Source organism: Rhinatrema bivittatum, chromosome 2, assembly GCF_901001135.1.
Source record: "Rhinatrema bivittatum chromosome 2, aRhiBiv1.1, whole genome shotgun sequence".
NCBI lineage: Eukaryota > Metazoa > Chordata > Amphibia > Gymnophiona > Rhinatrematidae > Rhinatrema > Rhinatrema bivittatum.
Window position 1 is genome coordinate 161,181,354 of NC_042616.1, and position 27,521 is coordinate 161,208,874.

Genomic DNA, 27,521 nt, shown 5'->3' on the forward strand with positions numbered 1-27,521 from the left:
TTTAAAATCCTCCAATTTACACAGTAGAAGTGGCATTCACGTGCCCACTTAAAATCTGGTGCACATGTGTGTGCGGCCAGGCTATTTTATAACATGCATGCATATGTGCGCGTATGTTAGAAAATGGCCAAGTCCATGGATACGGGCCGATGTACGTGCGCCAATGTGTGCTCGCGATCCATTTGGAAAGTTACCATCCCAATGTATTACTGCTGGATATTACTTCCAGTGTTAACATCCAATTAATCCCTTTATACTCCATTTATCCAGTCATTTGTATATGCATTAGCATTATCAACAGTAAATCTGCAATAATGCTAACATGCATTCAATTAGAACAGATTAACACATTTAGTATATGGACATTAACTAATAGGCATTTAACAGAGGAATCAGCTCTAAGGTTCAATAGCACATAGGCCCCTTAACATGAAAACCCACTGGGGTCCATATTCAGTCACTGTCCAGATAGCAAAGTTAGGGCTGGATTTTCATTCTTCGCACCGGTTTGTGAATCCCGGCGCTAACGGGGGGGTGAAATGGGGGGGCGGGCCTGCAAAAGCCGGCAGTGATCGCACCACCACGATGCAATCGCTGCCGGCTTTCGCAACCAATAAGACCATTGTCAAAGGTGGTGCTATTGAGCGCGCTACTGGCGGCAACAGGGGGCCTTGCCTTTTTGACGTCAGCAAAGTTTCCGCGGCGTCCACCCCGACACCGCCCCGACTCCTCCTCTTCCAGTGTTGATGCCGCCCCGACTCCACCCCGATCTAGATATCACACGCGATAAGGGACTTTTCGTGTGCGAAAAGTCCCTGTTCGCATGCGATAGGGTTAGAAAATAACCCCCTTACAGGTCGGATAAACTTATCCGGGTAACTTTGGAGGGATATTCAATAGTGCAGCTGCACTATTGAATATAGTTGACTATTTTAAAGTTAGCAGCCGCACTATTGAATATAGCTGTCCCAGAGCAATCTCCCGCTCTCGAGCCATCGGCTGCCAGTAAACAAAATGGTGCCAGTGGCTCTTTGCCCTTACCATGTGACAGGGGCTATTGGTTCCATTGGCCGGCCTCTATCACATGGTAGGAGCAATGGACGGCCGGCGCCATCTTAAAAAATGGCACAGGCCATCTATTGCTCCTATCATGTGACAGGCGCCAGCCAATGGCAATGATAGCCCCTGTCACATGGAAGAGTAAAGGGCCATCGGCGCCATTTTGATTAGAGGCAGCCGACGCCCGAGAGGAGAGAGATCGCTCCCAGGACTCCCGCTGGACCACCAGGGACTTTAGGCAAGTTTTGGGGGGGTCGGGAGGGTGGGAGATTGTAATTAATTAAATTTGAAGGGTTGGGGTGAGTTTGGGTTTGTTTCTTTTTTATGTGCTCTTTCTCTCCCCCCCCCCCCCACAAAATTTCATGTGGTTTTCTTATCGTTTTCGGGGACCCCTGAACCGTGATAAAATAGGAAATATCATCTATATTTCCTATTTCTTCGCAAACGAATGCACATCCCTACTCGATAATAATATTAAGATAAAGCCATCATTTTTGCAAGGGATCTCAGGGTTATTTTAGATACAGAGTTTACTATGAAGAAACATATTGCCACTAAATTAAAAGATGGTTACTTAAATTATTAACCTTAAGAAGGCTGACACCATTTTTAGAACAATATGATTTTAGAACTGTTTACAAGCTCTAATTTTTACTAATATTGATTCTTGTAATACTCTGCTTTTAGGCCTACCAGCATCCACTATTAGGCCCCTCCAGGTATTACAAAATGCGGCTGCCAGAATATTAACTGGCCAAAGAAATTGTGACCATATCACACCAACCCTGGTCTCTTACACTGGCTTCCGATTTTACCAGATACAATATAATACAGCCTGTATAATTCATAATACAATATATGGTGAAAGAACCGAATGGTTAAATACAATACATTTGCACATTCCGTAAAAAATACTTGAGATCAGCAAACAAAGGACTTTTGACAGTTCCAACAATACAACCTGCCAGACTCAGCCAAGTACGGGAGCGTGTAATATCAATAGCAGGAACAAAGGTGTGGAATACATTACCAACTCAATTGAGATTACAAGCAGATAAGAAAAAATTCAAGGCAGAACTAAAAACATGGCTGTTTAAATGCGCTTCTACAGAGCATGAGCAATAGATACATACTGGCTTAACTTTTCCTTCTTTGAGAGAGCTTTTAAATTATATTTTAGGATAAGTAATAATGAAGTTTAATGTTTTAGATCTTCTTAATATCTGCTTTTAGGAAGAGTAATGTAATATGTTTTTATGTTTTTAGTTTTTGAATTTCATTTTAACAGCTAATTTATATAATTTCTGTACTTTTCTTTTCTTTTAATAATTTTAGCTGTTATTACTTGTATTATATTAATGTATTTCTCTTTTTAATTACATGTAAACCATTGTGAAGGCCTTGCCGATGTGACGGTATAGAAAAAAACAATAAACCATAAACCATAAGTTATCTGACTTAATTTTAACTGGATAATAAGATTTCTGGCTAAAATGTAGCCAGATAAGTATCCACTAATTCATTTAGCCAAATAACTAGTGAGTTATCCAGCTAAATACTTTTGAATATGGACCTTACTGTCAAAAATACAAATTCACTTTAAATGCAAATTTGTTGACTGTTCATGTAAAATTGTATTGCTGCTCTGATACAGATACTTAAATAATTTTGAAAAGCTCTCTTACCAAGGTAATTGTCATCATAGTTTGAAGATGCCACGCCACTTTGCTTTTCCCCCTTCAATTGCCTAAGCATATTCTTGAAAGAATAATTAGTAATAATCTCTGCAATGCTTGTGGTGATCACTTGACCTGTATGTAAATAAACAGATAAAATAAAATAAAACAAACATCGCTGCCTTCTTCTACTATACAAAATATTAAATTTCTTAGATGTCATTGAAAGAGGGGAATACAGTCCTGAAAGCTCAATGAATATTGACATCACTTTTGTCCAATAAAAACTATTACAAACCATAAATAGCAAACAAAAGTAAAAAAATACTCTGGACAATTATATAGCATAATTAAAGTCATCATGAACCCACTTTGAGATAGAATAATTGAATAAAATTTAAGGTGCTGATTCCTTAAAAATTGGATATACTGTATGCAAACAATAACAGCATGGTATTTTAGTGGGGGTCATAGAGGGATGAAAAGACCCAGTTATTTTGTAAGTAACAGGATTCACATTAAGTTTAAAAATAATGCCTTATGGATGCCATGTAAGGGCATGTCAGCACGTTCATATAACTGAGGTTCTTATGGCTTATGAGGCAGGTCCCTTCTTCAATAAGCAAAATAAATTGTCTTCTTCATTACAGTCTCCTCCTGTCATTATCCCTTTTGACATAATAAAACAATTTTGCATGGATGATGTCATCCAATGGTGCTACACAGACCCAGCAGAGCTCAGTTAAAGTCTCACTGGTAAATTTTAAAAGAAAAGGTGCAAACATACACCTCATTTTATAAAGTATGCATGTATGCCAACAGGGAGAGAGAGAGAGAGAGAGAGAGAGAGAAAGAGGTCAGTCTGATATTCTATACATAGGTACCACTGTAGAGGGGCACTTTGAATCGGGAGGATTTAGGGGAGGTGGATTGGGGTTAGGGTAGGTGGGTAGGTGGTGTTACAAATACATTCAGAGGTATTCATTGTAAAATTGATATCACTAAAGAATTTTAGTTCTCATAGGCAATAAAACTAACAAGAGGAGTAGATTTGTACAAATCAACTCCTTTTCATTGCTTATAAGGACTAAAATTCTTTAGTGATGTCAATTTTATAATGAATACCTTTGAATGTATCTGTAACACCATCCACCCTAACCCCAATGCACCTCCTGAAAACTCACCCCGATTCATAGTGCCCCTCTACAGTGGTACCTAAGTAGACAGTGTCAGACTGACTCTATATAAAGGTTCTCTCTCTCTCTCTCTCTTCTCTCTTTCTCTCTCTCTCGTGCCTCATGAGGACCTGTAGCAGAGGTAACATCTGCACATTGCCTTTGCTGTAGCAGAGGTAACATCTGCACATTGCCTTTGCAAAATTCATGGTTACATGCATCAGTCTTGGCAAAGCCCTGCCTCCTTATTAGGTAGACGTTTCCTTCCTGACTTCTTAAAATTCATGTTGTGGGAGCAACACTTTTAAAATCTACCTCTCAATGAGCATGCACAGGATTTCCCATGTTTGCATGCTGCCTAGCAAGCCCATCAGTCTGTTTCAGAGCTTAAGCTTTATTGAGGTACTCAATGTTCCAGGGAGGCAGGTGGGTATTAAGAATGGTTGATTCACTCTGCAAGCTACAGAGAACCCTGATAACAGGTAAGAAAGATTTCTTTCTCCATCAACAAGAAGGCATGAATCAGACATAATGAATAGGGAGCCCCAAGCTGAGGGCTGCAACACAGAGCAATTACTGAAGTAGACAACCTAGACTCCACCAGTGGAGAATAGAATACTAGGTGAACAGGTTGTGCAAAACTGCTAGTCCAAAGTTACTTTCTCTTCGAGACATGTTAACCAGATAATAGCAGGATGTGAAGGTGCAACTGATGATCAAGTAGCTGCTTTGCATGTGTCTTCAATGGAATTAGCCCTGAGATGAGCTACAGAAGTTCTCATGGCTCTAATCTGAGAGCCTTGACAGAGTCTGTAACCTTTAAGTCAGCCAGTACATAGCGGTGCACTATACAGTCTGCCAGCCAATTAGACAAGTTCATTGGGCAGCTGCCCTTCTCAATTTATTGGGATCAAAGGACACATACAGCTGAGAAGCTTGACTGTGAGGAGGACTCTCTTGTAGTCCAAGAAGTGAAGAGCCCTTTCTCCTCTGTAACTATGTGGTCTTGGATAGAAAAAGGATAACATAATAGCTTGATTGATGTTAAAAGCAAACACCACTTTCAGAATGAATTTAGGGTGAGTACACAGAACTACCCTGTTGGGAAAAAAGTGCAGGTTTGGTGAATAGAAAACCTGAGTCTACAATTCACTTGTTCTCCAAGCCAAAGTAATGGTTACAAGAAATAACACTTTCTTGGAAAGAAACCTCAAGTCCACTGACTCAAGAGGTATGAAGGGAGGTTTCATGAGTTAAGCACGGATTACATTGAGGTCCCAAGGCCTGGAATGCCACAATTCTTTCATGAAGTTCTGTGCTAATGGGTAGAGGAAGATCAAAGCCCCTTCCATCTGCTGGCGATATGCCACAATGGCACTGGGAAAAATTTTAATTGAAGAGGTGCTCAGGTCTGGATTTCTCAATTGGCATAGTAAGCCTATGCCAAGGATGGCAAATATTTGGGTGCAGCAGGCTGGCTGAAGATTTGCTGCCTTCTAGCTTTGCTGAATCTCACTCTCTAGAGAACAACTCTTTGCTTCTTGATCCAGCCTCTCTCTTCCCAGGGAGCTAGCAGTAAACAGGAGGTGGGGCTGATGATCCTGGAGCAGATAAAGCAAGAGAGATCATTTTGGAGAGGTCAGGAGGGACTGTGTGGAAGACATCAGCGGGTTTGGTAAGCAGAGAGGATCGGCTGGGGAACGAGAGAAGAGAACTGAGGAAGGCTGCAGTGTTTGTGGGTATGAGAGAGAAGGGACTGGTGCCAGCTGTGTGTATATGCCAGACTGGGTGGGAGGTCAGAAAGGGAATGCATTGGGAAACAGGACTGAAGCACAGTAGGGGCATGCTCTTTTCCCCTATCCACAACAATGTAATTCAGATCCTCTCTCCCTTGACCTCAGATATTTTTATACATATCCTGGAATCTCCACCAACCCCTCATACTCCCTTCTCCCCTTACTCAATCCAAAAATCTCCTTCTTTCTTCTTCCTCTATTCCAGATTCCTAATCTCCCTCTTCTTTAATCTTTCCCATCTCCCATTCTCCTCATCCCTGGTTCACTCTCATTCTCCTCCCCCAACCCCAGTCCTTTTCCTTCTCACAAGCCTCCCCAGTAACTCTCACTTTCTCCTGGTCCTCCTCTCTGATCTCTTTCTCTTTCTCCTGGTCCTCCTCTCTGATTCTCCTTGGTCCTCCTCTCTTCTCTTCCCATCCTCTCTCTTACTGATGCTTGAAATCTCTTTTCCTCACCCAATAAAAAAACATTATACAGTCAAGCAAGACTGGAAAATTACTTAATTTTCATAATGTAATATAAAAGATGGAAATGTTTGCCAATGTGCATCAGAATTTTCTTATTTTTGACATAGAATCTATCCTTGAGCTGCCACAAGAAACTGTGGGGCTGTGCCTTAGATCCTTTGTTACCTGTTGTATAACCTTATTGGGGAGGGGGGAGTGGTAACATCCCCATCTGTGCTTAGAGGTAGCACAGCCCTAAATCTGTCACTGGATGTGCCTTATACCTTCTTCTCCCTGTTGTCTAAACTTATTGGGGGGGGGGGGGTGATAACACGAACTGTGTCTTGGGGTAGCAAAACTGTAAATATATCAGTGGAGGAGCTAAGGCCGGCAGATGAGAGGAAGATTAATTATTGAAGCAAGTCCCTTAGGCCATAGGAGAAGGGATCCAGCTAGCTGGTTTATTTATTTATTTTTAAGTTTTACATTGAAATTACATTATACAAGAAAAAAGAAAACAATGAGTCACACATGAAAATATATAAAAAAACAAAGAACAACATCAGAAAAAAAACCCTGTCTAGTGAATCTATGTCATTTTAAGGCCACATCATGGGGAGAGAAAATACAAGGAAAAAAATATAGTTAAGAGGATCCAAGATGGCATTGTAGCAAAACAGACTACCGCGTCTCTCCTGCTTTCAGGGTTTTTACTTCGAGAACTCATCCCGCATTCAGCGCGGAAGCACAAAGCTAGAGAGCACTTAGCTTCAGAAGCCCTCCTAGCTTCCCTCATGGTGGGACCTATGGTCACTCATGTCCGGCGTGGATCAATAGCCAGAAAGGGAAGCTCGCAGACCAGAGGATGGGGGGAAGAGGAGCCTGAAACCGGTATAGAGCTACTGACATCTTTTTCCCCAGCAGAGAGAAGAATGCTACAGAAGCAAGGAGACCAGGGGACGCCTGAATGGCCTACCCCCGGTGAGTCTCTACCAGAGCCCGCGCAGCTGGGGCAGGAAGGCTCGGCCCAATATAAGATTCTAGGGGGCAATGGTGATAATCCTGTTGGGGCTGCTACACTAGAGACTGAGGAGTTAATAACTGAGACCCTGGTGCTTCAAGTTGCTGACCTGGTAAGGCCTCAATTTTACTCTTTAGAGACGCTATGGGAAGCAATTAACACTGTGAATAAGAATATGATAACACAGCTTCATACTATAACAAATAACATTAAAAAGCTAGAACAACAGATGAATAATGTGGAGCATGAAGTTTTGAAATCGAAAGAGAAAGTAGATTCTCTTAAGGTAAATTTGGAAAGTACTATCAATATTCAACAAATGCTTGTAAAAGAAAACCAACATTTGCAAATGAAGCTGGAGAATATGGAAAACCAGATGAGAAGGAGGAATCTGAGGTGTATAAGCTTCCAAAAGTTGCATTTACTTCACCAAAAGACATATGGAGAAGATACTTAATGGAAATTTTGAAAATTCCAGAAGTTACTTTACCTACTATGGCGAAAGTATATTACATGCCTCCTTTAAAGAAGAGGGAAATGGATAAAGAAGATATACAAGTTTTGACATCAAAAGAGCCTCCAAAATTAGATCTCTCAGAGTAGAGGAGTAGCCTAGTGGTTAAAGCAGTGGGCTACCAACCAGGAGACCAGGGTTTGGGTCCTGCTGTTGCTCCTTGTGACCTTGAGCAACTCACTTTACACTTCATTGCCTCAGGTATAAACTTAGATTATAAATCCTCTGGAGATAGGGAAATATCTGAATGTAATCCACTTTGAACTACTGAAAAAAGTGAGCAGGACTATGATTGGAGGCCTTGAAATTGGAGGAGGGATAGCCAGTGCTTCAGGAGGGGGAGAATACTGTGATGCTGCAGCAGTTGTTTGAAAAATTTTCACTGTGACTTACTGAGAGTATAGATTCTAAAATGATCATGGTTGAGGAGAAGGTAGCGTTGCTGGTTTCCTCCATGCAAGACAATGTATCTTGGATAGGTAAGACTGTTAATCAGGTTGAAGAGTTGGAAATGTTGCTGATGCGAGCACATGCAAAGGTAGATGCCTTGGAGAAGAAATACAAGGCCTTGCTGGTAAAAAATGAAGATATTGAAAATTATGGCAGGAGGAAAACTCAGAGAATAGTGGGCCTGCCTGAAAAGTTGAGGGTAACTTTTGGGGAAAGGGGAGACTTTTCCGAAAGGATGGGCTCCACCTTAACCAGAGTGGAACCAAGCTGCTGGCACTAACTTTCAAAAAGGAGACAGAGCAGCTTTTAAACTAGAACAAGGGGAAAAGCCGACAGTCACTCAGCAGTGCATGGTTCGGAGAAATGTATCCTTGAAGGATACTAATGAAACAGGAGAGTTAGGGCATCCCAACAGAGAGGTTCCATTAAAAGCAAACATAGTCCATATGCCTATATGTAAAAAATCACCAAAGCTAATGATTTCCAAATTATCCCAAACAACTGAAAAGCAGGTTGTTAAAACAAACAAAAACACACTTTGAAATGTCTGTATGTTAATGCCAGAAGTCTAAGAAGTAAGATGGGAGAGTTAGAGTGTATAGCAGCAAATGATGAGATTGACATAATTGGCATCACAGAGACTTGGTGGAAGGAGGATAACCAATGGGACAGTGCTATATCAGGGTGTTGTGGGAAAAAATGTAGATAGTATGATGGATTGATTAATATGAAACTCCAAATCTACCTTAGGTAAAAATTTAGGGTGAGTGCGGAGTACCGCCTGGTCCTGCAGGAGTTTAATGTAAGGCGGATAGGTAACTAGGGCCTGTAACTCACTAACCCTGCGAGCTGACATGATAGCCAAAAGGAAAATCACTTTCCATGTGAGATATTTAAGGTCACAGGAATGAAGAGGCTCAAATGGTGGTTTCATGAGCCGACCGAGAACCAGATTAAGGTCCCAAGAAGGGGCTGGAAGACGTAAAGGAGGCTTGATGTGGAGCAAAGTCTACAGAAAATGTGTTACAGGGGGTTGTACGGATATAGGGACATCCCCGACACCTTTATGGAAGGCGGCTACCGCACTGACATGCATTCTGATGGAAGATGTCTTAAGACCTGACTCTGACAGATGCCAGAGATAGTCCAAAAACGTTGGGATTGGTCAGGAAAAGGGATCAAGGGACTGAGAGGTGCACCATGAAGTGTACCTTTTCCATTTATAGGAGTAAGATCTTCTCGTGGAAGGCTTCCGTGAAGCAATCAAGACATGGGTAACGGAATCTGAAAGGTTAAGTGGTTGAAGGATTAACCTTTCAACATCCATGCCATCAGGGACAAGGCTTGAAGATTGGGATGGCGAAGGCATCCGTCGTTTTGAGTGATCAGGAGTGGGTCCTTTCCCAAGGGAATGTGCCTGCGGATGGAGAGATCCTGAAGTATGGGAAACCACACTTGGCGTGGCCAGTGAGGTGCTATCAGGATCATGGTTCCCTTGTCCTAACGTAGCTTCACGAGAGTCTTTGAGAGAAGAGGAAGTGGAGGGAATGCATAGAGCAGACCGGTTGCCCATGAGAGGGAGAATGCATCTCTGGGTTGAGAGTGTTTGCTGCGAATGAGGGAGCAGTAATTGTCCACTTTGTGGTTCTGAGGGGACGCAAAGAGGTCTGTCTGAGGATATCCCCATTGTCGGAAGATGGAGATCGCTACCGAGGGGTTGAGAGACCACTCGTGCGGTTAGAAGACGCGACTCAGCTTGTCTGCTAGAACATTGTCCACTCCCAGCAAGTAGGTGGCCCTGAGGTACGTTGAGTGGGAGAGAACTTCCGCCCAAATCTGCGCAGCTTCCTGACACAGAAGGAAGGAGCCTGTGCCTCCCTGCTTGTTGATGTACCACATGGCCACCTGGTTGTCCGTCTGAATCAGGATGACTTGATTGGAAAGGCAATCCTGAAAAGCCCTGAGAGCATATCGCATTGCTCGAAGTTCCAGGAAATTTATCTGGTGTTTGGCTTCCTCTGGAGACCAAGATCCTTGTGTCTGCAGATCGTTCACATGGGCTCCCCACCTGAGGTTGGAAGCGTCGGTGGTCAGAATGACTTGAGCATCTGGCACGTGAAAGGGCAGTCCCTGGAGGAGATTGTTCAGATTCTTCCACCAAGCGAGAGACAGACGGAGTGAGTCGGTGATGTGAACAATGGTCGACAGAGGCTGAACAGCTTGAATCCATTGTGAACTCAGAGTCCAATGCATGAGTCTCATGGCCAAGCGGGCCATTGGTGTGACATGGACTGAGGACGCCATGTGACCCAGGAGGACGAGAAATTGGTGTACAGTCGCAGTATTCTGAGACTACAACTGGTGAGCGAGAGACACGAGAGTTAACGCTCGTTGTTGAAGTAGAAAAGCTTTTGCCTGCAAGGTGTCCAAGTCTTCCCCAATGAATGACAAGGTTTGAGATGGGACTAAAAAGGATTTTCCGTAATTGACGAGAAATCCTAGTGAAATTAGAGTGTGTAGAGTCAAATCGAGGGACGACCGAGCCGCTTGCTGGGTTGGAGCCCTGATTAACCAGTCGTCCAGATAGGGGTAGACGTGAACACCTTCCTTTCTGAGGAAAGCTGCGACAACTATGAGACATTTGGTAAAGACTCGTGGTGCAGACGCCAGGCCGAATAGAAGCACTCGGTATTGGTATGTATTTATTTATTTATTTATTGAGTTTTATATACCGTCATTCGGTAGAGCCATCACAACGGTTTACAAAAATATACATTTTTCTTAGCAGTTGTGTAACAGAAAAGCAATGTGAACGTTATACATTTTCTTAGCAGTTGTGCAACAGTAAAAAAAATTTGAACAATATCAGAAATAAGCATATCAAGTCCAGAGAGCATTATTATGTTGGATGAGGAGAGTATGCAGGTTCAGGATGAAGAGAATATATTAAGAGGTTTACAACTGAGAGTTCAGTTGACAGTTGGGATGATCAGACATCTGATAGTGCTTGGGGCATACTAAAAACCTCCGGTATTTGCGATGAGTTGGAGTTATCGCAATGTGTGTGTATGCGTCTTAGAGGTCCAGAGAGCAGGGCCAGTCTCCTCTTTGTAGAAGAGGTAGAAGCGATCCCAAGGTTACCATCTTGAACTTCTCCTGCTGGAGGTACCTGTTGAGAGCACATAGGTCCAGGATTGGACGAACACCCCCCAATTTTGGGGGGATCAGAAAGTACCGGGAATAGAACCCTAGGCCTTGCTGCGAGTGCGGAACAGGTTTTATTGCTCTTGACTGGAGAAGAAGGGAGACCTCTTGGTCCAGAAGAATGGAGTGGTTGGACGTTCTCCATGTCTGCAGAGGTGGGGGAGTCCGGTGGCAGGGCGAGACAGTTCAGATGGTAACCCAGAGCAATGATTGCCAATACCCATCAGTCGGTTGTGATTGACTGCCACATGTTGTGAAAGTGGCACAATCGACCTCCCACTGGCATGCTTGGCAGAGGAATCTGGCTGCTGCTCTCCAAGCGGAAGTTAAAACCTAAAGCAGGTCCTGGCTGGGGAGCTGCTTGTGGTTTCTGCTTTCAGACTTGGCGAGGTTGAGGCTTCTGATAAGGTCTCGTAGTACGGGACCTTGCTGGTGGTGGGTAGGCCGTCCTTGGATGGTAGAAAGACTTCTTAGAGTCCTTCCTGAAGGGTTGTCTTGAGGAGAAGTCTGAAGGCATCAAAGAGAGCTGTTTAAGGGTCTCATGATGGTCTTTTAATTCAGCCACCATTCGTTGGATCTGTTCACCGAACAGATTATCTCCTACACACGGTAGGTTGGACAACTGGTCTTGCACTTCTGGGTGAAGGTCAGAAGATTTGAGCCAGACCCACCGTCTTGCTGAAATGGCAGCTGCAGACACTCTGGCAGAGGTGTCGAATATATCATAAGATGTTCGAATCTCATGTTTTCCTGCCTCAAATCCCTTGTTTACAAGGGTTTGTAGCTGATCTTGGAATTGTTCAGGCAGGGACTTGGAGAAGTCCTGTATCTGTTTAAAGATGACCCTATTATATTGGGTCATATAAAGCTGGTAGGCAGCAATTCGGGAGATGAGCATGGCTCCTTGGAACATTCGTCGACCAATGTTGTCTAGGAACTTTTGTTCCTTAGCAGGTGGGGTGAATGAGTGAGGTTTCGACCTTTTTGCCCTTTTTTGAGCCGACTCTACCACAACTGAGTGGTGGTCGAGCTGGGATTTTTGAAAACCTGGGGCTGACTCAACTAAGTAAGTAGTGTCAGCCTTCCTGTGAACCGGAGCAATTGATCCAGGATTTTCCCAGTTCTTTTTGAGACGATCAAGAAGTACTTGATGAATGGGAATAGAGGTGATTAGCTTGGGGGCATCCAGAAATTGGAGTTACTCCATCATCTGGTGCCTGTCATCCTGTTCCGTGTGAAGTTGAAAAGGAACCAACTCAGACATTTCCTTCAGAACATTTATGAATGAGAGGTCCTCTGGAGGAGAACACTTTCTACTTTCAGTAGGAGAAGGTGGTGAAGGTAAGTCATCGGTGTCTGTTGAAGTATCATCACCCCAAGTGTCATAAGGATCAGCAGACTGTCCTGTAGGATGAGAAGGGGGTTGGATATCTAAAGGCCACAGGCGAGGCTCCGAAAAAATCGAAGGAATTGCCGGAGGCACCGATGATGGCATGGAAGGCATCAGTGCAGGCATCGATGGCTGAGGCAAAACTCCAGATGGAGGAATGTGGAACGGTGTTTCTCCTCCCAATGAAACCATCCTCGGGGAGGGCATTGGAGCTATTGGAGACCCGGGATCCATCGGTGGAAGGGCGTCCATCAGCGCCTCCATCCTGGATAGCAGCAGTGCCAGCACTGCCGGAATTCGGTCGATGACAGGTTCCACAATTGATGCCGGTGTCGGTGCTGGAGGAACCTGGAGACATTGCATCGCCTTGTCGATGGCCTCCTGAACCAGCCGGTCCAGTTCTTCTCGGAGACCTGGACCAAGCAGCCCCGGCTCCGGAACAGAAGAGGGAGGCAGAGGCATAACTGGAGGGACCACCTTTACAGGCGGAATCGCGACTCCCAAACCCCGATTGGGTGAGGGTTGCCTTGGAGACCCGATCACAGGAATGGTCGGTGCCTTTCCTGGATGGGGCTTCTTCGACGGTGGCTCGGACGGTGGCGAGGTCGATGACTTCGCTCCCTTGACGGTCCGAGTCTTGCGATGTCGATGACGATGTTTCTCCTTGCGATCCCCTCAATCCTGAGGGGGAGTAGCGGGTGTCGATGGCCGTGAAGATGTCGATGGTGGTCGGTCACCGGTTGGTGGTCAATGCTGGCACGAAGTCGACGGTGCTGGTTCCGATGACGTCGATGCAATGGACGGAGTCGGGGTCTGAGCACGGAAGAGGAGTTCCATCTTCTCCATTCTGGCTTTGCGACGTTTTGGTGTCATGAGGACACATTTGGTGCAAGTCAGGACATCATGCTCACGGCCTAGACACATTATACAGACTCCATGGGGGTCTGAGTACAGTCCGGGCACCAACGGAAACCCGACGCCACAGCCACTGAAAAAAATCGAGCCGTGGTACAGTCAATGGCCAGTAGGCCGCAAGGGCCAAACTCGATGGTAATCGACAGAAAATGGATAAAAACTTACCGGAGTACCGCGGTCAAAGAAAAGTTAGAGGAGGGACCCCTGTGGGGCAATTTAACTTTAAATAATTCCGTGAGGAAAATTCCTGTCAGGAATCTCTTCAGAGCTCCTAAACCGCGAGGCTACTGCTGCGCGGAAAAAAGAAGACTGAAGGGGGACCCCTGCTGGCTGCAGGGTTAGTGCCAAGCTGGGCATGCCCAGTAGGGGCCAGTCAAAGTTCTGGAAACTTTAACAGAAGTTTTCCGTGATTGGGCTCCATCCTCTGATGTCACCCATATGTGAGGACTACCATCCTGCTTGTCCTGTGAGAAAAGGCCATTGCAGAAAGACTAAATGAATTCTTTGCTTTCGTGTTTCCTAATGAGGATGTTGGGGAGATACCAGTTCCTGAGATGGTTTTCAGGGGCGATGAGTCAGACGAACTGAACGAAATCACTGTGAACCTGGAAGATGTAGTCGGCCATATTGACAAACTAAAAAGTAGCAAATCACCTGGACCGGATGGTATGCATCCTAGGGTACTGAAGGAACTCAAAAATGAAATTTCTGATCTATTAATTCAAATTTGTAAACTATCATTAAAATCATCCATTGTACCTGAAGACCTGGAGGGTGGCCAATGTAACCCCAATATTTAAAAAAGGCTCCAGGGGCGATCTGGGTAAGTGTAGACAGTGAGCCTGACTTCATTGCTGGGAAAAATAGTGGAAACTATTCTCAAGATCAAAATCGTAGAGCATATAGTAAGACATGGTGTAATGGAACATAGTCAACATGGATTTACCCAAGGGAAGTTTTGCCTAACAAATCTGCTTCATTTTTTTGAAGGGGTTAATAAACATGTGGATAAAGGTGAATCGGTAGATATAGTGTATTTGGATTTTCAGAAGGAGTTTGACAAAGTCCTTCATGAGAGGCTTCTAAGAAAACTAAAAAGTAATGGAACAGGAGGCGATGTCGTTTCGTGGATTACAAACTTGTTAAAAGACAGGAAACAGAGAGTAGGATTAAATGGTCAATTTTGTCAGTGGAAAAGGGTAAACAGTGGAGTGCCTAAGGGATCTGTACGTGGACCAGTGCTTTTCAATATATATATCTATAGCTATATCTATATCTATATCTCTCTCTCTCTCTATATATATATATATATTTATATATATATATATATATATAAATGATCTGGAAAAGAATACAACAAGTGAGGTTATCAAATTTGCGGATGACACAAAATTATTCAGAGAAGTTAAATCACAAGTGGACTGTGATACATTACAGGAGGACCTTGCAAGACTGGAAGATTGGGCATCCAAATGGCAGATGAAATTTAATGTGGACAAGTGCAAGGTGTTGCATATAGGGAAAAATAACCCTTGCTGTAGTTACACGATGTTAGGTTCCATATTAGGAGCTACCACCCAGGAAAACGATCTAGGCATCATAGTGGATAATACTTTAAAATCGTCAGCTCAGTGTGCTACAGCAGTCAAAAAAGCAAACAGAATGTTAGGAATTATTAGGAAGAGAATGGTTAATAAAACGGAAAATGTCATAATGCCTCTATATCGCTCCATGGTGAGACCGCACCTTGAATACTGTGTACAATTCTGGTCGCCGCATCTCAAAAAAGATATAGTTGCGATGGAGAAGGTACAGAGAAGGGCAACCAAAATGATAAAGGAGATGGAACAGCTCCCCTATGAGGAAAGGCTGAAGAGACAACTGAGGGGGGGATATGATAGAGGTCTTTAAGATCATGAGAGGTCTTGAACGAGTAGATGTGACTCAGTTATTTACACTTTCAAATAATAGAAGGACTAGGGGGCATTCCATGAAGTTAGCAAGTAGCACATTTAAGACTAATCGGAGAATATTCTTTTTCACTCAACGCACAATAAAGCTCTGGAATTTGTTGCCAGAGGATGTTGTTAGTGCAGTTAGTGTAGCTGGGTTCAAAAAAGGTTTGGATAAGTTCTTGGAGGAGAAGACCATTAACGGCTATGAATCAAGTTTACTTAGGGAATAGCCACTGCTATTAATTGCATCAGTAGCATGGGATCTTCTTAGTGTTTGGGTAATTGCCAGGTTCTTGTGGCCTGGTTTGGCCTCTGTTGGAAACAGGATGCTGGGCTTGATGGACCCTTGGTCTGACCCAGCATGGCAATTTCTTATGTTCTTATGTTCTTAAGGACCCGGTGGACTTTTTTTTCAAAATGGCTACCAGAGGTCTTGGGGATCGTGACAAGGAAAGGCCATATGAAGATTGAAGGGATCATAGAGCCTTGGCTGTTCCGTCGCCACCCGGTGACCAGCAGAGAGCAGTAATTATCCAAATGCAAAGCTACGCAGATAAAGCCCAAATCTTGGAAAAGACCAGGTTAAAATCTGATATTATGTGCGACTCACATAGAGTTATTATTTTTCAAGATTTCTCACTACATGTGCAAAAGAAGCGGGCGAGCTTCCTGGAAGTGAAACGTGGGTTGAGGGCTAGGGGAATTTCATATGTCCTGTTATACCCAGCCCGCCTCAAAGTCATGCTGGCAGGGCAACCCCTGAACTTTTTTGACATCATGGATGCAGAGAAGTGACTTTTTGGCAGCTGCTAATATCGGCTTGGATGGAGATCAAGGACAGCAGGAGCACTGAGAACTGTGCTTGAGAGAGGATGTCATTTGCTATAGCCAGGGGAGGGAAGACAACAGAAGGTGTTTTCTCTGGTTTCCAGCAAGCACCCATCCCCCTCTAATAATGTTTCTGTATTTTTTGGTGTTATTTTTTAGCCCAGAGTTTCTGGTTGAGACTCTGTTTACATATGCCTTATGCAATGGGACAGATCGGGGGCATTCCTGCTCTGCTGCAGTTTTTTGTTTTTTTTGCTGCATGGGACATTTGTACAATCCAGCTGGTTGCAGGGGACTGGTTTAGAATCTGCAGGAGCAAGAACTTGTTTTTCTTTTTCATCGCTGAGATTCTGGTCTCCCAAGAGTTATGGGGAATTGGCAGTTGCTTTGGTTTCATCAGAGATTGGTGGACTATGTCTGCAAATGGAGTCCCGTTACCTGAAAGCATTAAAGCTACTGTCCTCAGAGTATATGAGACTTTCTTTGTGTTGGATATCCTGCAGCTTTTGTGCTCTTGTGTTTTGGGATATTGGAGAAGCAACAGGAGACCATGGCCTGGACTTATTTTGTTTACTTTTTATTATGTTGGCTTTAAGTGTCTTTTTGGTTATTCAAAAATAATGCAGTTTATTGAGTCAATTGATGCAGGTGAATTATCTGACAAATGATACACTTTGTTCTGGAGCAGGCCTCACAGAACTCAAAAATAGATAAAAAAAAAAAAAAATCCCAAAATAGTTTAGTATGCAATGCAAAATTAACTCACTAGGAGTTTCTTCCAACTATTCACTAGCAGTGGTACTCTTTTGAGATCAAACCTTGCTGGGTTTGATCTCAAAAGAGTTCAGGGCTTCCTAGGGATATGGCTCTCTTCCGGGTTGAGATGAGTTTGTGAAGAGATGAAGGGACTTTGAGTAGGCCTTTGTTCGCTGATCGGAGATTTCTCTTTGGTGAGTGGAGTTTTATAGATGTGCTGAGCCAATTTGTTTGTTTTTCGTATATTATTCTGTGAGTTATGGATAGAATTTTGTACTCAATCCTATATATTATTGGAAGCCAGTGTAGTGAGATGAGGATTGGAGTAATGTGATCGAATTTTCTTGTTCCTGTTAGTATTCTGGTGGCTGTATTTTGTAGGATTTGAAGAGGTCGGATGGTGGTGAGCGGTAAGTTGAAAAGCAGAGAGTTGCAGTAATCTAGGTTGGAGAAGATGAGTAGTTGTAGTACTGTTCTGAAATCATTGTGTGACAGGAATGTTTTTAGGTGTTGTAATGTTAGGAGTTTGTGATATCCGTCTTTGATTTTTCCAGCGATGTGGTTTCTTGAATGAAAGTTCCTTGTCAATTATAACTCCAAGGTTGCATGGGTGTGTGACAGGGGAGATTGTTGTGTTGTAATTCATTATGTTGAGAGGTGGCATGTGTATGGGATTGGTTTTTCTATCCAGTATGGTTATTTCAGTTTTATCAATGTTTAGTATCAGTCTCATGTTATTTAGCAGTTGCTTTATTTTTGTGAGGTAGTTGGCTGTTTTTTTGTAGGTGTCTTCTAACGAATTTTATATTGGGATAAGTATTTGGATGTCATCAGCATATATGAAGTGATTGAGTTTCATGTTAGTGAGGAGGTGGCATATCGGAAAAAGATAAATGTTAAAGAGCGTCGCAGAGAGTGTGGATCCTTGGGGAACACCTGTGTCCAGGTTTATTTTCTTTGATAGGGGGTCATTGATTGATACCTGGTATGATGAGAACCATTGCAGTGTTTTTTTTTTAATCCGATTTCAGCGAGGTGGTTGATTAGAATCAAATGGTTTACTGTATCGAAGGCAGCTGATAGGTCCAGTAAGATTAAAAGATAGCTTTGTCCGTTATCGAAACCTTTGAGGACTGTGTCATTTAATGATAGGAGTAAGGTTTCGGTGTTTAGTTCTTTCCTGAAGTCAAATTGTGTGGGATGAAGGATGCTGTTCCTTTCTAGGTAGTCACTAAGTTGTGAGTGGATGATTTTTTCAATGATTTTGGAAATGAAAGGTAGATTTGATATTGGTCGGTAGTTTAGCGGGTTTTCAGGATCAAGGTTGGTCTTTTTTAGGATGGGTTTGATAATTGCTGATTTTTGGCATTCAGGATATAATCCTTCTGCGAGTGATAAGTTCACGATGTCAGTTAGTGTTTTGGTTATCGTAGGTTCAATTGCTTTGATAGTTGGTATGGGTATGTTGTCGATGGGGTGTTTGCTGGGTTCATCTTTTTTATGATGCTTTGGACTTCCAGTGATGATGTTGGGTTGAAGTTTAGCCAACTTGTTGTTTGATTGATTAGCATTTTTGTGTCTTGCGTGTTGTTGCTGAGGTTGTTGTTTATGAGGTTTTTTATTTTATAATTAAAGAAGAATGCAAGGTCATTGCTTGATAGTTTGGAGTTTGGTGTTTTCGTTCATTGGGGGATTGTGTTAGGCCATGTCCGATATTGAATAACATTCTTGGGTTATGTAGGAATTCATTTATTTCTTTTGTGTAGAATTCTTTTTTAGCATTGTGTATAATTTTTTTGTAGTGAGCTAATTGTGCTCGGTATGCATTCAGATGTGTAACTGTTTTGTTGGTTCTCCATGTTTTTTCTTTCTTTCTGAGTTCACGTTTTTCTGATCTGATGTTTTCGTTGTACCATTGGTTCTGGTGTTTTGGGTTTCTTATAAATTTCTTTATCATGGGGTTTATCTTATCAGCAATTGTTTTAGTTATGTTGAGCCAAGATGAAGTGGCATTTTCAGCATTTGATAAATCTAGGTTTGTTAGTTCAGTTTGAAGATTCTCTTGAAGGGTCTCTATTTGAAGGGTGGTCTGTAGGAGGAGGATTTCGGTGGGTTTTTTTCAGATGTCAGAGTACAGCTGGAGGGCAGGTTAGTGTAGATTAGTGAGTGGTCTGACCATGGTATATTAGTGGAATTTGTATGGTAATTCATCCATATGTCAGTGTTGATGAAAATGAGATCTAGTGTGTGCCCTGCTTTGTGCGTTGGACCTTTGATGATTTGTTTGAGCCCAAGTGTTGATAGTGCTTCTATTATAATTTGCAAGTGGGGGATTGCGGAGTTGCATCTGTGTGGATGTTAAAATCTCCTAAGATGGTGATGGGTATGGTAATGGCAAGCTTGGATAAGAAGAATTCTATGAGTGGTGAGCAGTTCTGATCTAGTGAGTTGGGGGGACAGTATACTAGGCATATCTGTAGTCGTGGTGAGTCAAATAGTGCGATTTCCAGAGGTAGGTTGATGTTGGTTTGGAGTAGTTTCATCTGTCGGTTTTTTTTAATGATTAGCCTTAGACCTCCTCCTTTCTTTTTAGGTCGGGGTATTGAGAACATTCTATAGTTAGAGTTATTTATTTGGTTTATTAAGACTGTGTCGGTGTTTTTTATTCATGTTTCCATGATTGCTATGAAATCTGGTTTATGATCGTTGATGAGGTCAGATATGACTGGTATTTTCTTTACTATGGATTGTGCGTTGAATAAGAGGAATGAAATTGCTAAGTAGCTGCTGTAGTGCTTAGTGTTGATTCGGGTGATGTTTTCCTATTGTAAATTAATGTATTTGTTTGGTTGTTTGGTCTGACCAGCAACAGAAGCAACAGAAGCAGAAAACATTTAGAAAATAACCCCCTTAGGGCCGAATTGTAAATGTTGCTCACGCTAAAAAGCCCATATACGCGAGTATGTAGACCATGCTTGAGTGATATGGATTTTAAAAGCCACTAATTCTGTGCATATATGCGCATTCGCGAGCTTAAAAAAAATGGCAGAGAAGCAATGGGGCATGGGCATTCAGGGCGGGGCCAACAGTTGCGTGCATAAATCCGTATTTTAAAGCAGGAAGCCACAGAGCCCAGTGGCTTGTTAGTCACGTATATTTACTGCTGCTCCTTATAAGGTGCAAGTGTGCAGAAATTGCGTTTTAGGCCTAACTCGACAAGGTGAAGGGTCCAGGTCAAATGGGGGAAGTGCAGGGTGAAGAACCAGAGGGGTCTGGATGACTTCGAGACAGAATAGGGAAAACTGGTGGATTACTTGATAAAACTGGGACTATAGTTCACACAAGCATGTTTTAAAATCCACTTACTTCCGCATGTTAAAGCTGACAAAGTCCTAAGGAAGATATGAAATGTATGTTTGCTCAAATATCCGCTTAAAATTAGGAGCACACTTACGCATGGTAGGCAGATTTTAAATCACAAGCACGCAACTGCGCACATAGGGGTAGATTTTACAAATTTGCGCACACGCGTAATTTTGTTCGTGCACCAGGCGCAAACAAGAGTATGCGGGATTTTAATAGATACGCGCATAGCCGCGCGTATCTATTAAAATCCAGGATCGGCTCGCGCAAGGCTGTGCAAAATCGGCAGCCTGCGCACACCGAGCCGCGCAGCCTGCCTCCGTTCCCTCCGAGGCCGCTCCGAAATCGAAGCGGCCTCGGAGGGAACTTTCCTTCCACCCCCCCAGCACCTTCCCCTCCCTTCCCCTATCTTACTTATACCCCCCCTACCTTTGTTGCACAAGTTACGCCTGAACTTCCATGTGCCGGGCCGGCCACCGGCGCGTGATTCCCAGGCCCGGGAGCCGTTTCGGAGGCCTCGGCCACGCCCCTGATATGCCCCCAGGTCGGAACCACGCCCATGGCCCCACCCCCAAATGATGCGCCGCCGCAACACGCCCCCCCCCCCCCAGGAAAGCCCCAGGACTTACGCGCGTCCCGGGGCTTGCGCGCGCCACCGAGCCTACTCAACATAGGCTCAGCACGCGCAGGGGGAACTTCGGGCAGGTTTTCAGGGGGTACGCGCGTATCTCACTCGCGTATCCCTTTCAAAATCTGGCCCATAATTTAAAATTCCAATGTATGTCTGCTCACATGCCCATACATGAGAGTATAGGCACCCGTGTGCTTGTTTTAACGTTAACTGTCTTACTTTTGATGCACTAAGCCAACGATGTTTTCTCACAAGAGAGGTCCCACTATCGCAGGGGAGGTGTTGCCACAATAGTGGGTCCCCTCCCCAAAAAAAACATTGTGGCTATATGGTGCTTTCTTTGTCTTGCGGCCAAACATTACAGGACAAAAGAACAAGGCGAGCAAACCTTAAACATGTTGGTGGCGAAAACTTCACATCCTGGCAAATAGGGAAGGTTAAGCAGAGTGCAGGGCTGATCCTCTTCTCAACCCGGGCCCGCCACTTGAGGCGGCCAAACTCCCCCAAATAAAAGTGAACATGTAGTCCCATGGCGACAGCCTCCTCCAAAGACCAACCATACAATCATGGCCACGGGCTCCCCCCCCCCTCCACTCGCCCCTTTCCCCCACAAACACCAACTATACAATCACGGCCCTACCCCTCCACCCCACCAAGATAAAAAGATATAAATTAGGGTCCCAGTCCCCTTCCCATCCCCACCCCTTATCCTCAAAAGTCCAAATTAGACGTCCTACCCCTGGCATCTCATCCTGCCCCCCCCCCCCCCAAACCTGAAAGCCAAATTGGGGCTCCTGCAGAGGGGCCAAGTGCTGTGTGATAACGGGTCTCCCCCTCTTTGAATAGGCTTCGGAGGGGTACTGTCTTTGTGAACCAACCAAAATACACTGGAATAGAACAATGCTGCTTTATTATTGCAAGAGACAACTGCATCAAAAGCTGTGCATAAACAAATGGTTAAGTACATATACCAGTGTTAAAATCTATAAACAGTGTAAGCAGCTTTATAGTAATCTATCACACATGCCAATGCAAGCTTCCATAATGAATATCAACACTTGTACATAACATTCTGGAATTAAAAAAAAACAAAACATTAATCATTAAAGTGGTAAAACTTTGTGTTTGCTGGTACCCAGGCCTGGTATACCTTTGAATTATCAGCGTGCTCAGTATATAAATTTCCTTGACTCCTGGGGTTACCGTAGCAGTTATTGAAAGGCCTTTAACCATCTTGGTGTGGCAGATCATATTGTAGCACAATACAATAAACAGGATGAGCAAAAGGAGGAGTCCTTACACCCCTGGGGGACAGTGATGGGGCTGAAGAATGAAAGATTATAAACTCAGATTTGGGTTGGTTTATAATCCCATGGTTTATAGATGCTGCAGATAGTTAACTTTCTTTGACATAATGAGTAAAGTCACAATAGAGTAACAGGGGCTCAAAAACAAAGATTAACCCAGAGCCCTGTGCTCCATGTCTTCCTGGGTCACAGAAGTACTCACACTTCACACCAGTGAATCCGGGAGCTTTCAGTATAGCTCTCAGGGATCTAGTAACTCGTCTGCAGCTGCCTTATTCTGTTTCTTTGTTCGTTCTGAATTTTGATACAAGTCTTCTGCTCAAAGGGCAGTTAAAGCAGTTTCCATCAAGACACTGGAGACTCGGTAATATGCTGTCGATTTGTTCTCTGTGTAACTGCTCAAACTAAGCAGGAAGTTCACTGTGCAGGTATCTGCATAGATAGCAAAACTTTCCCCAGTCAGAATAGCCTGTGTTTTCTCTCAGTCTCTTTTGAAAAAAAACAATCCAGCAGGCCACTTTCAAAAGACTCTCCCCTTTCTTATTTGTTCATAAAATCAAGTCTCCTGAAACAGGGTGCAGCTTTATGATGCAATGACAGTTTAGAGCAGCCATGTTGAGTGACCATTTTGACCTTCTTTCTGTGTCAGAACCTACAGATCAAAGTAGGAGGCTACCACACAATGCACATGATTGCTCCTATTAGCCTCATACCTTCAAAGTAGTGCCCTGTGGTCTGTAACAGGGACTGGAGGTGTAGCCTAGTGGTTAGTGCAGCAGGTTATGACAGGGGGGAAACCAGAGTTCAAATCCCATTGTTACTCTGTATGACCTTGCATAAGTCGCTTTGCTCTCCATTGTGGGGATAAGGAAATACCTATAGTACCTGCATGCAATCTGCTTTGAGGTACACTTTGAAGTGCCAACATGCAGAATATAGAAATCTAAATAAATAAACCTCAGTTCTGGTTTCTACTTTGCTAAGTCCCATAGGATACATGGAAAATGAGGTAGAAGGAGGATATTTGCCCCTGCAAAGGAGACCCACTGTTGTCATAGATGATTCTATGAAGTGTTCTGTTCTCAGTCAGTGAAAGGAAATGAATCTTTCAATCAATTTTACCAGGGAAGAGAAATTTAAAAACAGTGTCCTCAATGCCAATTTGCTGCTTGTAAAGCTAGCCATGTGCTAGCAGACATTAAAGAAGGATGCATGTAGAGAAGGAAACACTTTGACTATATACAAGGCCTTTGTTAGGTCACACTTACCAGGTAAATGTTTGGTAATGCACTTAACTGAAAAATTGCACATGTAATTTTAAGCACACACAAGACCATATGATTTTAAAACATAAGGTAACCACATAAATTGGATTTGAGTCTTGTTATGTGGCTAAATATCTATACATAACTTTACCCATTTCAAAATGAGACATACATTTCTGCATGTAAATAGCATGAAAATTGTGCACATAACTTTTGAAAATGTATGTTAAACATGCAAATTCATAATATGCTCCCTGGACTCTCTCATGCAACTGAACATATGTTATGGACCTACATGTGTATTTTTAGGAAACTAAAAGTTTACTTAAGCAGACACAGCTAAGTTATTCATGTAACTTATTTTTACACATTTAAGTCCCAACTAAGCTTTTCAGCATTTGCTCCTTAGTGTGTTGTTTGAGTCCTTTACTTTTCAAGGCATCAGCAAGTTGCAAAAAATGCAAGACAAAATCGCTAGACAAATAAAAGAGGTGAAGAGTTGAACATAGGCTTGGAGACTCTCTCACAGTCTCAATGTAGTCACTTCTGAAGAGTAGTTACATATTATAAATCAGTGGCGTAGACAGAATTGAAGTGTGCCAAGGTTAACAAGGGTGGGCTGTAGGCATACAGATCTGAACCCTACTAGTTGTATTATTGATAAATAATGCCTTAGCATGCACCTTACAAAGGGTTCCTAAGTAGTCTACAACAGCCCTTATACAAAAAAAGAAGCAAAAGCCAGGTGGCAGCCTTCAGAAAAATGGCCATCAGCCAGGCCCAGAGTTTAAGGGGTTTCTAGTAGGGGTGTGCATTCGTTTGTAACGTATTGGCAATCTGCAACATATACGGCCATATTTGTTGTATTCATGGGGAAGCGAAACGTATCGCCATTGGTCGGCCCCTGTCACATGGTAGGAGCACAAGATGGCACCGGCCGTCCATTGCTCCTACCATGTGACTGGGGCCGACCAATGGCACCGGTAGCCCCTGTGACATAGTAAGGTCAAAGGCTATCGGCGCCATTTTGAATACCGGCAGCCGACAGCATGAGTGCAGTAGATGGTTCCCGGACCCCCGCTGGACCACCAGGGAGTTTTGGCAAGTCTTGGGGGGGGGGTCAGGAGGGTGGGGGGTTGTAGTTAATTACATTTTAGCCAGGAAACGAATAAGAATGGAATGAATGAACGGATCGGGGCCCCCCTTGCGAATGCAACGTATCTGCCCCCCCACGAATACAAATACAGAATGTAACGTATGCAGTCCCTTTGCCCATCCCTAGTTTCTAGCCCCCAATGAATCATCAGGGTGACTTTTAAAGATAAGGGGAATATGGGAACAGGTAAGGTGTCTACTAGACCATCAAGGAATCTATTTTCTAAGAGGGGGGATGGGGAGTCCACTAGACCATCAGGACATCTATTGTGTATAGGGGAGTCCAGGAGGTGGGGGGAATGCTACTGGTGGGATGGGGGATTTGGAACGGAAGGGTATGGTTGGGGGGCTTGATTTTGGTTTAAAGGGGAGGTGTTTGGAAAAGAAGTGGGACATTGCCACAATAAATTATTTTTTCTTTTTTTACCGTTTCCCTAGCTGGGGTGCCTCGACAGGCAGTGGGGAGGTGGGAGAGGATCTACCCAGACCCTTGAGGGTGAGTTGTCTTGGTAGGCAGAGGGCTTAATTTTGGCTACTGCTGGCCCTTGAATTTGCAGCAGGGAGGCATTGGGATGTGCATTAACAACTTGATGCCTCCAAGAAAAGTCATCTATAACTTCTAAACTGTAGCTAACTTTTCAGCACATAACATAGCTTGCATTATTTTTGGCAAGCCGTGCTATTTGATTTACATGAAATTAGGCAGGCATAAGTTGCTTTGAATGCACTTGAAAAAAATTATGCTTTCAAAGCAGTTAATTTTAATAGAGGGAGGTTTGTAGGAAAATATTGTGCGATATCACTAATATCATATGATATATGCTTTTTTCATATGTAGCTTAGTAAATATAACCCTAAGGGGGTCATTTACCAAGTGGATCGCAAGCGATAAGGGACGTTTCACGCGCGAAAAGTCCCTTATCGCGTGCGATACCAAGATGGGGGTGGAGTCGGGGAGGCGTCAGCCCCAGAAGAGGAGGAGTCGAGGCGGCACTGGGGCTGACGCTGCGAAGACTGCGCCGACAGTGAAAGGTAAGCACCTTTATCGCTGTCAGTTTCGCGCCGAATAACTATACCTTTTATGGTGTAGTTATTTGGCGCAACACCGGCAGCAATTGCACCACGGAGGTGCGATCGCTGCCGGCTATCGCGGGACCACCCTCCCATTTCGCCCCCCACCCCCCGTTACTGCGGGATTCAGGGAGCCCTGTGATGTTGGTAAATCTAGGCCTAAGTTTGCTGTAAAAAGAAAGAACTTACCTTGCCAATAGAAACTGCCAGGTCCTCCTAGTACAAGATCTCCATTCTATAGCAATGACAACAGAAAAAGCAAAATACGAATTATTCAAAATAATTTATTTCAGAAAAAAGAATGCACGTCAATAGAATCCCTTTTCTTTTCTGTGTTATCTACTGTCTAAAATAAGATGATATAAATGTTTATTAATGTTCATAAATTAGTATTTAATATGAAAAGTAACATACTAATAAACGTCACTAGATTTGTAACCAATATATAATTGCAAATGTTCTTTACTCTTCTATTTAATACACGTACTGTACCAATTTATGCAATCTATTGTATTGTGTTGTGTATGTAAAGGAAAATTAGTTTCTTACCTGATAATTTTCGTTCCTGTAGTACCAAGGATCAGTCCAGGACACCTGGGTTGTGACTCCGCACCAGTAGATGGAGACAGACTAAAACTTGTGGGCGGAGCCATATATGCCCCTGCGCCAGTCACAGCCCCTCAGTCATACGTAATGTCAAAGTAGAAAACACAACCAGAGAACTAAAACCAAAACTAGCTATAAACCGCCAATAGAACGGGGAAAGAAACACCCCTTCTGGAAACGTGCTCTCCACCGAGAGAGCTAAACAAGCGGACAAGATTAACCCAGAACCGTGAGCGGACTCTCCGTTACTTCAGCGCAGCACTGCGGGCGGGATCCTGGACTGATCCTTGGTACTACAGGAACGAAAATTATCAGGTAAGAAACTAATTTTCCTTTCCCTGTACGTACCAGGATCAGTCCAGGACACCTGGGATATACCAGAGCAACCTACTGAGGGTGGGAAGCAGAGAGTCCCGCTCGGAGTACCCTCTCTCCAAATCCCACGGAATCGGTAGCCCGGACATCCAACCGGTAATGCCTGATAAAGGTATGCAACGACTTCCAGGTGGCCGCCCTACAAATCTCTTGAGGCTACACCTGAGAAGCTTCCGCCCAAGACGCAGCTGGAAAGCGAGTCGAGGGAGCCCGAAGACCCACGGGAAGTGGTTTTCCCCCGCACTGAGTACGCCGAACCAATGGCCTCCTTGAGCCAACGGGCGATCGTCGTGCGGGATGCTGCAACTCCTTACTTTGGACCAGAGAACAAAACAAACAGCTGAGCTGTGACCCGACATGGATAAGGGACCTCCAGACAGCGAAGGAGGGATCTCCGCACGTCAAGCTTCCGGAATTTCCTCGCTTCTGGATCAGAGGGCTCCCGGACCGCGAAAGCGGACAGCTCATTCAGAAATACACCAGAAGGGTTCCCTACAGGACAAAGCCTGTAACTCAGAAACACGCCGTGCCGAAGCAATCGCCACCAAGAACACCGTCTTCAA

The 27,521-nt window shown here is 43.7% G+C and overlaps 1 protein-coding gene across 1 annotated transcript in view; it reads right to left on the bottom strand.

Annotated features, from left to right (window-relative positions):
* The window catches only part of ITGA8 (integrin subunit alpha 8), a 560,404-nt gene that overhangs the window by 456,083 nt on the left and 76,800 nt on the right, over positions 1-27,521 (bottom strand). The window contains exons 6-7 of the mRNA XM_029588821.1: positions 26,167-26,212; positions 2,745-2,870 (exon numbers count right to left, since the gene is read on the bottom strand). Of these exons, the coding sequence (XP_029444681.1) occupies positions 2,745-2,870; positions 26,167-26,212 (172 nt within the window). The remainder of the gene's footprint in view (positions 1-2,744; positions 2,871-26,166; positions 26,213-27,521) is intronic.